At 39.3% G+C, this 13007-nt stretch overlaps 2 protein-coding genes across 2 annotated transcripts; both read right to left on the bottom strand.

Annotated features, from left to right (window-relative positions):
• Positions 1–5698: 5698 nt before the first annotated feature.
• Positions 5699–10309, bottom strand: LOC6639273 (WD repeat-containing protein 35). Its single transcript, XM_002062442.3, has 10 exons — positions 10169–10309; positions 9909–10108; positions 9736–9847; positions 9247–9680; positions 8991–9180; positions 8346–8927; positions 8176–8279; positions 7784–8118; positions 6029–7729; positions 5699–5962 (listed from the first exon to the last, which is right to left on the bottom strand). The coding sequence occupies exons 2-10, from the start codon at positions 9930–9932 to the stop codon at positions 5770–5772; spliced, it is 3675 nt and encodes a 1224-aa protein (XP_002062478.1). The 5' UTR covers positions 9933–10108; positions 10169–10309; the 3' UTR covers positions 5699–5769.
• A 474-nt stretch (positions 10310–10783) lies between these two features.
• On the bottom strand, positions 10784–12384 carry LOC6639272 (uncharacterized protein At4g17910). Its single transcript, XM_023180938.1, has 2 exons — positions 11601–12384; positions 10784–11540 (listed from the first exon to the last, which is right to left on the bottom strand). Exons 1-2 carry the CDS (start codon positions 12382–12384, stop codon positions 10849–10851), a joined length of 1476 nt encoding a protein of 491 aa, XP_023036706.1. The 3' UTR covers positions 10784–10848.
• Between the last annotated feature and the right edge of the window lie 623 nt (positions 12385–13007).

Consider the following 13007-nt stretch of genomic DNA (forward strand, 5'->3'; position numbering starts at 1 on the left):
CTTCATTGCGTTTGTTCGTCGTCGTCGGCGTTTTCGTTCTCGTTCTCGTTCTCTTGCTGTTCCGTGTGTTTGAGCCGTGTAATTGAATTCTGTTTATTTTGACTTTTCGATTTTTCACACAATGCAAATTCTTCTCAGGTAATGCTAATGAGTTCCTAGTTTCTCTACTAGTTATAAATAGTTTTATAATGATGATTCAATACCCGTCGAAAGACTCTTGTTTTTGCCCATAATAACTAATTACAATTGGTAAAACGAATGGCGGGAATGTAGAAGAAGAAGAAGAAAAAGAAGATACTACGAGCTAAAGTTACCGGTTTCCGGCTCACTTCTAATTTTAAATCAGACAAAAACGCGAAAGCAGCAATCATTATTATTATTAATAATAATTTAGCATGCATTAAACGTATATTTCATGACGATAGAACATAAGAATTATTGATGATGATGATGACGATGATCACAATGAGACGAGGAGTTGGAGGTGGAGTTGGTGGAGGAGCTGCAGATTGTTAGAGTTGATATAAGAAACGTGCAGGTCACCTTAAGCACCTCTGGGAGAAGATTTCTCCCCCTCTGCCCCCCATACAAACACACACACACACATATGGGTGTATGGACTTTCCATATTAATCTACCATAATAATTAGTCGGTTAATCTTTATGTTGTGTTGCTTCTGGTTGTGGCAAGAATCCACTAAAAAACCGGGCCCATCAAAATGAGTCAACTAATCAACTGGTCGGTCTATATACACAACGATTTTCGGAGCATGGTGAAAAGCAAGACCAAACCAGACAAGATTCTTAAGGCTATCTCTAGCTGGAGGCCACCGACTACAGTGGGCCATCGATTCGATCAGCAATTAAGGAATTTCCACATCATGGTTTTTGAGGGTTTCCAAAAACAATCGTTCTAGTAGTTGGTTGATAATACTTTTGACACATTATTCTATATATTAAGTTAATTAGCCATTTGTCTTGGTAATATTTGTTCCACTGTGTGGGCTCGGCTGGATAGCTGGCTGGTTGGCTGGAGCTGTCAGTTACCAAAATGAGTGCACAGCCATTTACTTTTTTTTTGTTTTTGTATTTTGCCATGTTCTTTTTCTGTCTATCTCTCTCTCTCTCTCTCTGGCCACTTTCTAGCCAACAGGCGGAGTCTGGGGCTAAGAAAATTGCACCACTTTCTGCCATTCTATATTCCCCTTTCGGTTGAGGAACGAAAGGGGGGGGCTTGGTTTCGGTTCGGGTGCTAGGGCATCATTACCTGCTGCAGTGTACCTTACTGACACCATAAATGGCCATTCCAGGTTTCTAGTTCTAGGCAATTTTTCTGTTCTCTACCATTTTTAATGGGTTCTTTGTGAAGGGCCTTAAAGAAGGTTAAGAAAGGTCACATCATCCCATTTTAGATCATTTCTATTCTTTCCCTTTGGCCACATTTTTACTTGTTATATCACATTCTCCCTTTTTGTCAAATTGTATATAATTTGCAGACAATTCCAAAATCATGTAATTATATAATTTGCTAAATATTTAGTTCCACAAACTCGCACCCGCCCGACTAACACCCAAACAAAGTAGGTAACAGCTTCACTTCATCTCCCTTACTTTGTCTTATACCCTTGCCCAAAGGGTTTCTTAACTTTGATCAGACATATTGAACAAGAAAGTGATGATGTGAGTGAAACTTGAGTAATTCAACAAGTTATTTGTTTTGGAACTAACTAGTGAATTGGAAAATGAACAAGTCTGTGAACAGGTGAACAAACGAGTCACTGAGTGAGGGAACATGCATACAGAAAGTAAATTATTACATTTCTTTTGGAGTAAACTAGTGAATAAGAAAGTGAGTGAGTGAAATAGTCAAAAGAGATAATGTGAGTCAATAAACTTATTCTATTACTCGCACCCAAATTGCATTTTAGCAATACCAAAAAATCATTTGAAGCCCCAAACTGAATGAGTCTATTAGTTTTATTTCTGCGAAATGGAATGACTTTTACAGGGACTTAAGGGTATATATTGTTTCGTACAACTATGAGTGTTGTTGTTGATCTTTGGGTTCATTGTTTTGTGTCGACGGTTCACACAGTTCCCATGGAGATCGGTTGGTATTTTGAGAACAACACAATAAGATTCACTGCTTGCTTTTGGCACCTCTCAGGCCAGATCTGAGGCCAGACAGTGGAGGTATACTATATGCATTATGCAGTGGAATAAAATTAGTTAGCACTTGTAACTTTTTTTTCGCTTTTATTTAATCTCTTCATTTTTTTTTTTTTTTTTGGAGAGTGACTTCATTTTCTCAGCCTCAGCAACGAGTACTGGATGACATGCAATCCACCACCAGCAACAGCAGCTCCAGCACCTGACAACGCTTTTATTTCTATTATCGTATACGGTTCCATTGTTCGTTTGTATTGTGTTTTATTTTATTATTTTTTTCCAACTGCAACTGCATTATAAAACATATATATCGCTGCTGGTATTACCAAACCCACCGAAAAAAAAAATAAATAAAAAAATGAAAATTATAAACAAACAAAAAATGTAGAAGCAGCACGTAAATATAAAAATTGCAGCTGTTGACTTCTAGCCTGGCCAGAAATATGATTAGAAGCCAAGTACATGGGCAAGACTAGCACAAAATTATTTTAATTAGTTTAAAGTCTAGACTCTAGGCTGTCAAACTACGAAATAACGGAGAAAGAATGTTTGTAAGAAGGGGCAGAAAAAAGAAAAGCTAAAAAGTGGAAGGGAGCGGGTAGGGAGGGGAGGGGGCTAACCTTAAGTAAACTTAACTGCTCTGTTGTTCAGGCTAAAGAAAAGCTCATGACTCAGTCACGACCACGACGTTAATGGCCTCAAAAAACACTACAAATGCTGCACTATGGTTAGATGGGCCATGGGCGATGATGACTGTGTGTTGGTGTGTGTGTGTGTGTGTGTGTGTGTTCGAGTGCATGGAGACTGCAACCGAGAATGTTGACAATTCCTAAGATAAAAACCAAGTGTAAATAAATATGTACAAGGTACAAGATACACATAGGGTGTACCAACAAGAGATTGCAATTTTTATTGCAAATTACACAGAATGTTTAACAGTGTTTCGAACACACTCCATAGAAGATTCTTACACTTTTAAAGAGACTTGGTTGTTGCTGGGCCTGATAGAAGAACGAATCTCTAAGAATCTGATATTTCATTAGTTTTCAAATCTTTGGGTTCACACTTATTAACTCTTCCCTTTGGCAATTGTTCCTTCCATGAGGTTTTCCTGTCAGGTACAAGGTAAAAAACCAAAGGATAATGCTTTCTGCTTACCTCTTGTCGATACACCCTTTATTAGAGCTTTTTCGCAGCGGATATTGAAAAGAGATGTAGCATTTCCTTTCAGAATTGTATTATTAAATACAGAAAATGTGCCACATTAAATAAATAAACACCTGATTTGGTGTAAAAACACAAAAGTTGATACTTAAAAGGAATATCAATACACTTATCTCTCTCTCTCTCTCTATCTCTCTCTATCTCTCTCTATCTGTTGCACAATATAAATGGATAAACAAATGTTGAACAACGACGCAGAGACAAAAATACAACACACAGAAGTTATACAAATAAATGACAATACGACGAGTGACGACAGCAAAAAACAAGTCGAACGAATAGACAAAAATACATACTTATTCAGATATTCAGTTTAAGGTTTTTTTTTTTTTTTGGGAATTTTCAATCAAATTTAAATTTAAAGCTAAACGGAAATTGGAAGCTAAAAGTTCTTTCATACAACTGACCTAGAGAGACATATTTTGCGTCATCTAATTTAGATTCCTCACCCTATTTGGACACTAGTAACTTTAACTAATTAATTCCTTCACTTCATAGAAAATGTCTTTCTAACAAGAACTTGTTATAAAGTAATTTGTGGTGCTAATAAAACTAACTAAATTTAGGTTGTGGCTCTAATTCTACTACTACTCTTACTTGTTTTACTCTCTTGCTTCTTTTACTCCCATTTTCGCCTTTTTCTCTAATTGTTGTTGTTAGTAAGTATGAAGGTGTCGCTGTTACTTTGTTAAGTTAATTCATATCTCAGTTTCTCAAGATCGTAAGATATCATAAGCTTTTTTAATTGTTTGCTCATCAAATAGTGTAAGATAACACTTGCACTTATACACACAAACGTTTATTTTTTTTTTTTCAAGAACATTTTACAGTTGAATACGAGAATTCATTGTTGTTTTAAGCAAAGAGAAGAAAAATATATGTATATACATATATAGGTGTATAAAGTTTTAAGCATTTTATTCGGTATATATGTACGTACATACATTCGTATATGTATGTATGTATATAATTTGTATGTATGTATGTACTCTCCTCGGGCACTTGGAACTTCAGGCGCATAGCGGAAGTTTCAAATTGCATTGAACTTGCGCCAAGAGACGGCAAAAAAACAAAAAAAAAAAAATACAACAAAAACACTGACTTATCAAGGTAGGCCAGCTTGAGAGACTAAAATTCGCCGACGACGACGCCGATGACGACGATCGCCAAGAACCAAACGAAGGGGACAGAATGGAGGAGCTCAAGGTATAAGGTCAGCCCTGGCTTTACAATACAAGGGGAACACGCAGGAGGCAAATGACCAAGGCGTCTGAATTCTCAAAAAAATTTTAAAAATTAGAAAAATTAGATCACATACATAGTTTGTTATCGGTTCGAAAAATACTTCAAATTTGGCTATTAACATAAAGTTTTTAATCATAAAAAAACGAATAAGTATCTGGGTCCCTCTAGATTTGGTTATAGTAGAACTATATCTAGAATAAGTATTCCTAAATCCCCAGACATTTTTAGTTGTATTTGAAAATATGACATTGCCCAGGGCGCAATTTAAGGTAAATCCGGCCCCGTATAAGGTATAGGTGAATATATTTGTGTGTACAAGGAATTGTGTGTGCGCTCCAAGAAGAAAAAGAACAGAAGGGGAGTACAAAAAAGAAAAAAAAAATAAACCAAGAACTGGTCGAACTGGTAGTTTTAGCTTTTTAGGAGGGAACTTTGTGAGCGCCTGCGCGCAGACAGGAAGGATTGCGGCTAAGACAACTACGGCGACGACAGCGACGTCGACGACGACTGCGTGACTGTAGGCCAACAGGGCGGGAGTTTAATGCAGTTGTTGTTCTTTTTTGTGTTTTTTTTTTGTGCACTCCAAATTTAATTGCATTCATGGCGTTTTTTCCCACTTTTTCTCTCCTCTTTCTTCCTTTTTTTTTTTTTTTTTGCATTTACCATTTGCATTTATCACATTCACAAAAAAAACACACGCACACACTGCCGCTCACGTTTTGAACACGTGAAAAAGAACAATTTTAAAATTTATGCACAAAACAAAATTAAAATAAAAACGGACAAAATTTTGACCACCAACGAGAGCAGAGACAACTCGCGCGCGACTTCTCAAGTTGAAAACCAAAACAACAATGTGGCCAGCTTCTTGATGGCGTGAAAATGCGGCATCTAGTGTGACCAAATGGCAAAATAAAACCCATCTTAGTGCTGTATAATAACTGAAGATTGCCCCCGCACAGGGCTGGCAAAATGCGGGAAAATTTTAAATTAGCGGGCGGTGGAAATTTAAAAATCGTCAAAAATATTTGCTACCTAGCTGATTTGAAAAGATTTCCAATTTCATTTTAAAAATACTACTTTCTTAGCCTTTATTTGAACTTAAGTCTTAGTGATTTGCGAATTTCATTTTCAAAATTCCACAGTCATTGAGACAATGAGACTGTGGCACAAGGGGCATGTACGATGCCGAGTGATTTCCATGGGTGAGGCACAGTGGTGACAAGTGGTGCATATCCATATGTTGCTCGTTGGCTGTGTGATGGGCTTACCCGATGAGATGCACGCAGGAAAACGAGCTCCACATTCCGTGCACGAAGGAAAACTGTCCCAGAGATGAGAATGTCAATGATGAATTAGAAATGGATATGGTCTAACACACTCTACTTACCAATCGGGCACATTGGCTGCACATGCATAGCAGGCCACCGTGTCTACTTTATTGTCAATTGGTTCGTTTTTGGCAAATATATTGACTGCCAGCTCTTCGTAGTCCTGCTGACTCTTTTCAGGTAGCATATTCAGTGACTCCAGTTTCATCAGAGCCTTGGAACAGGTGCCAAAAGATCTGTCCGCGCAGCTGGCCAATGCCAGAAGGCTATAGATATCCTCCACGGGCAACACATCCTCATAGTCACGCAATCGCAGGGCAGTTATCACGGCACTGTGCATAATGCCAAAGCGCAACTGTCGCTGGGCCAGCAGCATGAAATGGTAGGCTTCGGCACAGTGCCACATTCGCTCAATGCTAGCCGCATCCTCCAAGCTAATGGAATCCAGCAGGGTATTCCTGCCAGAGGCATAATCCAGTTCCGGCGTTGCCACTGACTTGAGATGTTCCTCGGCCAGCAATGCGGCAAGAATGTAAATCTTCTTAATACGCATCAATGGGGCATGCTTGTCTAGCTCTCGCTCTGCCAATTTGGTTAGAAGGCGAGCTGCATCCAAATATCGTCCGGCCTTGCGCTGCAGCTCAATGGCCTCGGTAAGACGTCCCTCATTAAGCAGCTGTTGGGCATGTTTGGACAGCAAAGTGTTGACCTGGGGCATTTGATACTTTTGAGCCAGCTCCACCGCTTGACCCCATTGTCGCAGATTGACGCAGGTATTAACAGCGGCTTTCTGATCTCCAAACTTTAGATAGGCCTGAACTGCCTCCGAGCACATGCCAACAGAGGCCAACATGTCGGCCAGTTTTGTGAGCAGCGGACTCTTGTCTGGCAATTTCTCCACACACTTCTCCAGGTCATCAAACTGCTCCAAATGATAGAGAGCGTCCATGAAGCCCTCAATATAATGAGATTTCTCATAATACTCCTTGGCGCTCTCCCATGACTTGAGATTGGCAAAATGATGACCGATTTCTCGCCAAGCCGTTTCCATCTGTTGATCTGAGACCCCTGATCCGCCCATGCGATAGAGCTGAACCACACGAAACCAATCACAGAGAGTCATTCTCAAGTCAATAGCCAAGTCCCTGCGGTCTGCATCCATATAGAGTTTTTCGGCCTCCTCAAATTCACCATAAAATGCCGAAATCTCGGCTTTCTGTAGAACCTGAGAATTGATATTTCTCAGCCTCTTGATAAGCTTAATACCCGGATAATTAGCACAACGAACAAAAGCATTTTCCGCCGTGTCCAATTCCAGTTTCTTTAGAGCCGACTCGGCAAGCAAACGCCATAGCCTCGGATGTGGATTATCCTCAATGAATTGCTTGGCATCCTCCAGTCCGACATGTTCCAACAGATCATCCGTGTCACGCAGCGACTTAACACGCAACTGTATAATATGCGTAGAGTTCTGTAGCTCACCAATGCTAATGATATCATCCAGCAATACGCTGGTGATTTCCAAATCCTCAAAATTACAAATATAACCCGAACAGGAAATGGGCTCTTCGGGATCATTGCCACGAAAGATGTACATGCGCGTCTTTTCCATCAATGCAAGCAATAGAGGATTATCCTTGGCCCAACTAACAGCCCAGACATCTTTGCGTTCCACACGACTAAAATTCAATTGCGTCTCACGATTGTCATCCAAATCGAGGAGCGTCATCACACCCATATGATCAATGATGGCAGCGCGACTACAAAAACCAATGCAATTAGTTAAGCAAATAGAAATATTTGATCTTGCTTACGTGGAGTTGCAGTTGATCGCCATTTTATAGACCTTTGAGTGCATTGTATGGCGATTCCTTAGAGCCACATTTGCAATGCTATACTCATTGATTACACCCGATTCCCTGGCCACCAGCAGAAGTTTCTCGGATAATGCCAGAGCACAGATGGGATCATTGATGCCACATTGCTGGAATTGAGCATCGCTTGAGCTGGCACCACCGCCGCCAACTCCACTGCTGCTGGTGGTGGTGCTCAGCATCAAATCTTTGGCCATTTCCACACCTGTGGGTGTATCATCAATGTGAAAACGCTTCTCCTTGCGCGCCTTGACACTATGCAAAGTGGATGAACTCTATGAAATGGACATAATTCATTAAATTATCCACTGCAAAGTTGAATATACTTGTACCTTTGGCGTATGATAATGCCAAATGAGTATCTCCTCTTGTGAGGCAATGGCTACATAACTGGAATTGATGCCCACAAAGCTAGGACGTATATCCGTATACTTGGCTGAGGATAATCAAAAAAATACTTTTAGCAAGATAAACAACTTAATTTCCTATGGACTTGACTCACAATCAACAGTGGTTCCAATGGAATTACAAAGTAGCAATTGATAGACTCTATCATCGTTAGTTTGGCGTCGCTCCAACATACTCAGAGCAATCTCTTTGATATTATTACTAACACACTCCACACCCAGGACACAGTGTTCGCTACTCGCAGCCAGGCTTAGAGTTGGTTCAACCTCTTTGAGAAAACTTTGATTCGAAACCGTATTCCAAAATGTAATTACATTTGTTGAGGAGGGATCTTTGCCACTGCTGCTGCTGCTCGAGCCACTGAGAAACACCACAGTCTTCTCAAAGTAACACCAAATATAATCCGGACGTATATTGGCAAAATATATAAAAGAATCAACAGCCATGGCAATGCGCAATGATTTGCCCTCCCAACTCAAAGATGTGATATCACTACCAGGCACCTTGAGGGTCCTATAAAGTCTGCCTAGTGGTGAATAGAAGCAAACTTGATTTGTGTCCCGTAATGGGGCCGGTGTCACGGTGTCCAATGTTGTACCACAAATGGCCAAAACGCTGCCATCGTGATTCCACTTGGCATCCACATTACGCATTCCAGTATCAAATATTGCCGGAGCTGAAAACAAACAAAGATTGAGATTAAATCAATTCTATTCTGAGCTAAAACTAACCAACTAACCATCATCATTTTCATTGCGCATAATTTGTACTTTGCCATTCTCATAGCAAATGGCCAAAACTGGACGATTTCGACTATTAAATGAACGTGTATTGGCAGAGCCGCCACTGAACCAACTAATACTAGCTATGCGCATAGTTCTGGACGATGAGGAACCATTAAGACTCACACATTGTATATGGAGTTTCATCTGAATGAAGAAGATGAATAATAATTAATCTTTAGACTTGAATCTTGGAATGGATCTCTTGCTTACTGCAAAATTTCCCTGATTATCGTATAGATGGCATTCACCATTGACCAATGCAAAGAGTATGAGACGATTGTCGGGACTCCATTGGACATCGGTGAGATGAGTGTTCTTCAGTTCTTTGCCAAATATGCGATTACCATCCACAGAGCCCACTATAATGGCTCCATCCTCATAGACTATGCAGATTTTGGCACCATCCGAAGTCCAACTCATTCCAGCCACTGTGGATTTTTTGCGATCATTGGTCATCTCTTCATACCAAGAGCCCTTGTAAAGCATCCAAACCATAATCACACCATCCGTATCCGATGAGGTTAGCTTCTGTTGAGCATCGTTCCATGTGACCACTTTAACAGATTCCTTATGGCCATCCAATGTCTGATTCATGGATAAATTGGAAACAGCAGCCAAGCCACCTTTACTCTGACCATTAGCAGCTGTCCAATAAGACAATTGTTAATGTTTTATATATGATATATTTCTATGACTTACCCTGATCCAATTTTAAAACCTTAAGTAATCCCTCCGAACCGGCCACTGCAATGTAGCCCTCCTCCTTGTTCCATGCAATGCAATTGAGTTTGACATTGTTGGGTATGGCTATCTGCAAAATGTAGAAATGCCTGTTAACTTCCCCATTTCCTTTTCATACAATTGCAAATTACCTTTTTGCTCAGATAGACAAACATTTCTTATCTTTTTTAGTGTTTCGAGCTTCTTCTGTTTGTTTTGTTTGATATTCAGTTTGCTTTGGGCAACGTCAAATTGTTATTGCCATGGCAATGCGCGTTTCAGGCTGCGCATGCGCCGAACAAATCCTCAATAGCAGCAACAGATGAAAAATGAACTCCTGGCTGTGGGTGGGCTACAAAGTGAACAATCAGGATGAACAGAAAGGAAGAAGGAAAAGATGAGTAAATTTTACCAAATTCTTGTTTTGAAATATGTGGCCTGAAGTTGCCAGGAGGCCATTTTGCATTCTGTGGTTCTGTAGCTCAATCCTCTCTTGTCACGAGAGATAAGAAAATCTTTAATCCTTATTCAATTTTGTTTTATTTTTATCAAATTTCTTAAGTATAACAGTTTACCACAGTGCGATAGGTTTATATGTTTCGATAACTCTCCATGGCATTGTTATCGACAGACGGCGCTTAGAATTTGAATCGAATAAACAGTCTCTTTGTTTTACCATTATATCCTTATATACGACTGTTCGGAAAAGTCATTACTTTTTAAGAAACTAACATCATATTATGAACACATTTCGTTGAATTAAATGAATTAAAGAAATAAGATAACGAATTATTTCTTAAATTCATTTAATTTAATTTATTTAATCGCCCCTGATTTTTATAATAATAAAAAGCATACACGTCTCTTTCTATTCCAATATTTCGACTAGTTTTGGTGACATTATCAAAGAAGAAGGCTTATCAAAGGAATTTGTCATGAAAGTCAAATAGCGTTATGTTTTTCTTATCTTGATATATTGGTAAACGTAATAAACAAACAAACAAAAGTACAAAAATTGAAATTCGATATCTATAAACATTGACTAGGTCCGTAAACAATATGTACAAACTTGTTCCAACTCTTTGTTGTCTGCTAAGCCAAACGGATACCTCTAATATAGAGATTGTGAACAAATTTAGTGGCCAGCAACATATAGATCAATAATATTAGGACAGACGCCTCATCCGAACGTTCCTCCGGCTCAAAGAAAATATTAACTCCACCAGTTAGAACATTAGCAAGAATAAAATATATCAAACCATTCATATTTAACGATTGGCATATGATAAATGGCTCATTTCCAGGTGCTTTCGTTTTTGCATTTGATAGCAATGTTCCCTGCTCTTCTGCATCATTTGCGTCAGTTAGGCGCATGGGGTCCAAGGGCAGAACACTGTTGATTATGAAATCCACGGCAAATAGACTCAACCACAACATGGTGGACATGATGGCAAAAATCCATATGACATAGCCAAGATTGCATGTAACCCGTGAAATGCCAAATGCGTAGGCACTACATATAACCATAATCCAATTGATTATGACGAGATAAAGTAATCGCTTCAATTTGTTAACTATTTGGGTGTATGTCAGCAACGTTGAACTGCTGGACACCAACAACCAACGGCTGAAGTATATAGATAACAGGTAAATGGCCACAAAGCCAGGCAATGAGATCAGGCCCTCGCGATTGGCGGCCAAAAAAGTGGAACGAGGCAGTTCATCGTTCATTACATAGTCGGATAGACCTAAACTTAGGCCCAACTGATGGACCACAAGAAGACCTAAAAAACAAAGACGAAAAAATTAAGAACGAAAGTTGTTTTTTTTTTTCAATTACTCACTTATAGCCATTGGCAGTAGTTGGATATCTTTGCGGGCCAGACGGCTCAGCAGAGATCCAATTAGTTTGGCCAATCCCAAGGTGAAAAAGGCATTCAAATGTTGACCATACTCATGCTCGTCCTGACTGTAACCGATCATCACAATTGACACTGTGCGTGCCAGTCCCAGGAGCAGAAGAGGCATTGAGTAGAACAGTTGACGTTGCAGTTCGGCATTATTAGTCGAACGCCGCGACACTAGGCCCATTGTTATAACGAATAGTCCGATTCCTGTATCCATTAGCTGGGCACCAAATCTTCTAGTCTTCCGATACGGTCGATAGAAACTATTAAAATCAATTGCCAAAATACAGATAGCCGTAATCAGGTGAGTCAAAGCTCTAACCAAGGTAAACATTGTCGGACGATTTCCGCCCAAATCGAAATGCATACGATTTTGTGCCCGATTCAATGCTTTGCTAGCAAAAATGAAGCACGCCGACAACACAATCATTACAGCCACGAAATGTGGGCTATAATCACTAGCCACTGTCACCAAGAGGACACCAGGTACGATGATTAAAGCATATTCTATGCTAAATTTTAGCCATAACAAATTATGGGTTAACACACGGGCTATCAATATACCCCAAAATATTGATAAAATGAGCAAGAGAGTAGCGGCACTCTGTTCCAATGATTCAAAGGAACGTTTGTCATAGAAAATCTTAATCTCTTCCTCCTCGTCATTGAGCTGTGTGGGTGGAAGAACCACCACCACCGCCGACGACGATCCGTTTTCCATTACAATTCACCGCGTACTGACCACGTATGCCCCACAACATTCGCAGTAGCACCCTATCAAAGTGCTGATAAAAATTCAAATATAACTAATAAACTAACGCAGTTTGGGGGAGCGACCGAAAATTAGGTCTATATTATTCACTAATAAACAAGCATATGGACCTATATTTATATCACAGTAGTAAAATAAAGTAAAGTAAAGTAAAATGAACAAGAAAAGAATTTATTTATTTACTTATTTATACTGTGATTGGGCAGTAGAATATAAATTAATCAGTTTATGCTAAAGCTCGTGTTCGAACATCAATAACTTTCATCAGAAATGTTATTAAAATTGTTCAAACTTAAGCAAGAAACTAAAGCATAAGAAATTTGTATTTCTAATAAATAATTAGTGTTAGTGTAAAATTTTTGCCAGTTGCATAACGATGCTTCCCACTATTTGCAATGGACTTAATTATTTTTTGCAGTTGCCATCAATTTAATTTAATTGATCTTATTTGCATGTGTCATAACCTTAATAGTTTCTTCTCCATGGCTATGGTTAAAATTTGCATTGCAATTTGGGCGCGATTATTAATTTTAAACTGGCCCGCTACAACGCTTGCTCAACAGTTGATTTCG

This window comes from Drosophila willistoni (genome assembly GCF_018902025.1).
Source record: "Drosophila willistoni isolate 14030-0811.24 chromosome XR unlocalized genomic scaffold, UCI_dwil_1.1 Seg144, whole genome shotgun sequence".
Taxonomy (NCBI): domain Eukaryota; kingdom Metazoa; phylum Arthropoda; class Insecta; order Diptera; family Drosophilidae; genus Drosophila; species Drosophila willistoni.

Bases quoted from the DNA above. Each gene is read 5' to 3' on its own strand.
- LOC6639272 (XM_023180938.1), bottom strand. From the start codon at position 12,384: ATGGAAAACGGATCGTCGTCGGCGGTGGTGGTGGTTCTTCCACCCACA. The intron at 11,541-11,600 runs GTGAGTAATTGA...TTTGTTTTTTAG, and splicing joins ACTACTGCCAATGGCTATAA to GTCTTCTTGTGGTCCATCAG.
- LOC6639273 (XM_002062442.3), bottom strand. From the start codon at position 9,932: ATGTTTGTCTATCTGAGCAAAAAG. The intron at 9,681-9,735 runs GTAAGTCATAGA...CTTATTGGACAG, and splicing joins GGTTTTAAAATTGGATCAGG to CTGCTAATGGTCAGAGTAAA. The intron at 5,963-6,028 runs GTAAGTAGAGTG...TCTCTGGGACAG, and splicing joins GCAGCCAATGTGCCCGATTG to TTTTCCTTCGTGCACGGAAT.